Source organism: Cyprinodon variegatus, unplaced genomic scaffold (assembly GCF_000732505.1).
Source record: "Cyprinodon variegatus isolate N-32 unplaced genomic scaffold, C_variegatus-1.0 Scaffold119, whole genome shotgun sequence".
NCBI lineage: Eukaryota > Metazoa > Chordata > Actinopteri > Cyprinodontiformes > Cyprinodontidae > Cyprinodon > Cyprinodon variegatus.
Genome location: NW_015150572.1, coordinates 188,209 through 192,380, shown reverse-complemented (window position 1 = coordinate 192,380; position 4,172 = coordinate 188,209). Strand labels below are relative to the sequence as shown.

General features: G+C 34.6%; 1 protein-coding gene across 1 annotated transcript in view; it reads left to right on the top strand.

Annotated features, from left to right (window-relative positions):
* txn (thioredoxin) overlaps positions 1-2,620 on the top strand; it is a 5,798-nt gene extending 3,178 nt beyond the window's left edge. The window contains exons 3-5 of the mRNA XM_015375433.1: positions 323-388; positions 2,072-2,137; positions 2,312-2,620. Of these exons, the coding sequence (XP_015230919.1) occupies positions 323-388; positions 2,072-2,137; positions 2,312-2,374 (195 nt within the window). The 3' untranslated portion in view covers positions 2,375-2,620. The remainder of the gene's footprint in view (positions 1-322; positions 389-2,071; positions 2,138-2,311) is intronic.
* The last annotated feature ends 1,552 nt before the right edge of the window (positions 2,621-4,172 follow it).

The window sequence follows — 4,172 nt, the reverse complement described above, 5'->3', positions numbered from 1 at the left end:
AACCAAATTTTGACTGAGAAGTATCTTTTCAAAGCAACAGAGCATATAATGGGACAATTTAACACTGCAGACAATTGACCATCAAACTATCCCAGCTGCAGTCTACATTAGACCTGTAGCATCGGGCTGCTTGTCATTTCAAAACACCTTGTTGCATATTTTGTAGTTTTGCAGGAGGTTTCACTTTTTCAGCTTCAGGGTCTGACTTTGGGTGTCAAACATGTATGGCGGTACCATTATGAATCTGTTTCCTGATCTTGTTCATTAAATGCAATAAGAATATTTTGTATAGACCTAACTTGCTGAAACAATTTTCTTGCAGAAACTTTCAGAGCTTCCTGAGAACAAGGATGTGGTTTTCTTGAAAGTGGATGTGGATGACGCTGAAGTAAGTATTTATCTGGTTTTCATTCATTATACCATACCAAATCGTAAAACATCATCCAATGTGCTTAACAGAACTAATGGTTTAAATGAGGTAGGAAAGTATGAAGTAGTGGGTTAATCATAACTTGTTTGATCTTCTCTATCGACTAGTGATTAATATATAAGCTGACATTTTCCTTAAAAAAAACAAAAAAAAAACACAAAAGGGATATGAACGATTTAAACTCTCCCTTGGGGGAAGGAAAAACGTGATTTACAAAAACAAACCTGGTAGAACCGGTTAAATAAACACTTTATCCATTCATGCCAAAATACAGAGTCTGGTATCATAAAATGCCCTTGAGGTAAGTGAGTCGATTATTAGTGGATTTTTATAGCTCTTCACTGCACTGCTTCTCTAAGCGTCATGATGAATAGAAACTACTTGCTTTACCATTAAACAAAAAGCACTCTATGGAAAAAAATAACTGATCAAGCAGGAGAATTTGAAAAAGTTGTAGAGGAAGGTTGAGATATGGAAAGGTGTCTTTCAGCAGCAAAACTAGAATTCAAGGTTGTCCAACTATGGGCTATCTTAAGAACAGATCCACATTTTAATAGGGTTAAGATTAGGGATGCACAATATAATCGTCCCCCTATCGGTTTGGCCTTAAAACTGAATATCGGACATCGGCCACCCCACCGATATTTAACCCGATATTTGAAAAAAAAAAAGACTTTTTCCTTAAACTTTTTTACAGACTTAAAAACTTCTAAAGAGGAGGGAAAAATATTGATACATTAAAATATCACAATATGTTCATATGCTGATATATTGCCATTTAAAAACACCATATCAATCTCTTTTACTAATGAAATATTGCTATATGTCATCGTTATGCTACGAAATCCCCCGAAAATTCACGAAATGTTGCCATATTTTAATATGTTGATATATTGACGCGTATCGATCTATTTTACTAACAAAATCTCACAAGAATTTGCATAATATCACCAGAGTTTGTAACAGAACGATGAAATTTCATGAGATTTTGAAAGTAAAATAGATCGATACTGCGTTTTTAAAAATCAATTTGATATCAGCGTATGAAAATATATTTGAGTGTATATATATATTATTTTTCAAAGTGTCAGAAATGGATAACAAAACTATTTTCAATGACTACTTATTTTTGTCCAGCTTTAACATCAGTATCGATATCGGTTATCTATTTATTTTATTTATTTATGTGTTTATTTGAACAGGGACAGTGCACATTAATAAACATTTCTGTAAATGAGCCAGTGTTAGCTAAGTAGCTAATTTTCAACTGTAGTCCCTGGGCAAGGTTTAAAATGCCAACATAATCGGCTACATGAGTTTTAAAATATCAGATATCGGTCAAAATCCCAATATCGTGCATCCATAGTTAAGATGCTAGATAGACCAGTTTGTTGGGCTACTAAATAAAGCTTGGAACTCGACACTAATCCAGACATTTTGAATTGAAAAAAGCTTCCTGGATGGGAAGTGAAATGTCTTCAAACTTGGAAAACGTGTGTTGTTGTTTTTTTTTGTTTTGGAATGACTAACACATGGATGATTGAGAATATTCGCCAGTTTTAAGATGCTAATGCTAGTTTATTTATTTATTGTAATTATCCCTGCCAACCCCCAAATTGATATATGCATTTTTTCCATCAGGATGTGAGCACCCACTGCAAAATTTCATGCATGCCCACATTCCATTTCTACAAAAATGAACAGAAGGTAAGTTCACACCTATTTATGGAAAAGCTTCTTAACATTTAGACAAATCAAATTTAATATATATATATTGTGTGTCTTTATAATCGTACAATACCCCAGTTTTGTTGACGTATGGGAGATTGTGACCTAATGTGATCTAACTAAATTTTTTATTTTATTTTTTTAATGTTTCAGGTGTTTGAGTTCTCTGGCGCCAACCTGGCAACACTGAAAAGCAAACTTGAAGAGCTGAGATAGGCATCAAAGTACCCCACCCCGACGTCTGATGCCATTACCTTCTCAACATACCTGAGACAATTCACCTAAACCATAATGTCCTCTATATGTCCCACCCTTCCTGTGACGGCCTTGTTGTCCTGTTTTTAGATCAGCGTGTCCATCAACTGAATTCATTTCCAACCTGACTAAAGTATGTTCTAAAGTAACCTAGTGTCTCAACCCTTCTGTATATTTTCACTGAAGTGAATAAAGTTATCCATGAATGAAACTTTTTGGGGCATTTTTTTCTTTATTTAAATGAAAAATTAGTGGGGGGAAAATAACAGGAAAATTGTAGATGCTCCATTGTGATAGTCGGTGTCATTCAGTCCTCAGCTAGCTAAGCAACATGTACCTGTGGGAAGTGAACACTAGGACACTGGGAACAATGGGCTCTATACACAAATCCACTTCTTCCTGAATTTAAGGTGGCTCTTTTGTTTCCCATCTTTTTCTACTGGATGAACTGATGAATCCAGGTGTGCCTGACCTCAGTCATCATGGCCAGTTATTCCTGGATTAATCAGTTCATCCAGTAATGAAAGACACTTTCCAAACTAAACTTTGCTTTAAACTGTTGTGTGCTTGGAAAAATAAATTGTAATGTTAATCTAAAAAAAACTTGACAGGTTAAAAACTTAAGATAAATCACAAGACAGAAGTCAATGTCACAAATGAATAACTTTAATTTTAGAGTCCCAGTATGTTTATACAAGATGATACTATTGATATATTGTGACTTTTCTAGAGAATCATTATACATAGTTATTTTATACAGGGTTTCCACAGTCTTTGATAATTTCAGATTTCCCTGACTTTTAACTGACTATGGATTAGTTTTCCCTGACAACATAAATGCAGCAATAAGACAATAACAACCGGTCACCAATTTAACTTGTTTAGCTCTATAAAATCTAAATGCAAGAGAAGAACATTTTATGAAAATTTTTTAATGTATGACCTGAATCACTGTACAGAAGACTGCCTTAAGATAGCCATATTTACACTGTGTGCATGGCATACAATTATGCCAATTTTCCTAATAACTGACCGATAATTTTTAATCTAGGGTTATCTGGGTGGTGAGTGTGTCTGATTCACACCAATTCCCAGACAAAAATCATGCCATCTAGCGGAAAATCTCGCAGCTTTTTCAAATCATGCGCGAATGTGACCTGTGTGCTAACCAAGAAAATCCATAAATAAATGCAATATAAACGCTGATGTATCCCATAGTATAGTATCTAGCATAGTAGGCTATTAGTCTGGCTATCTTGGACATACCAAAGATATTAAATGAGTTAACCATCAACATTGTGTCTAACGGTAGAAAGTAGAGTAAATGGAAAGTAATTCACTGTGAAATGTCAATGTAGTTATTCTTTATGTGGATGACACTGTGGGGTTTGTAGTTTTTCTATTTCTCATCTGAAAAGTATTATGCTGAAAATATATTGCATGTTATATTGAGGGGGGAAAAAACAACTCGACAATTTTAAGGGTAAGCAGTCTTAAAGCTGAAGTCTGTACGTTTTTAAAAATCACTTTTTTGTCATATTGGCTAAAACTGTCCCTATGCCCAGACAGCAGTACATGTGATATGTAACCTGTGAAAAAAACTGCTTCAATTGGTACCGCCTAGCATTTTCATGGAGTGAAAATAGTTTTGAGTCAGGACTTTTGTTTTCCTTTACACTTAGGGTTTTAATCTGGAAATTTGCCGGAGTATTCTAAAGTTTTTGTCTCAGAGCCCTTTTTTGCTTTCAGTTTAGGCCCC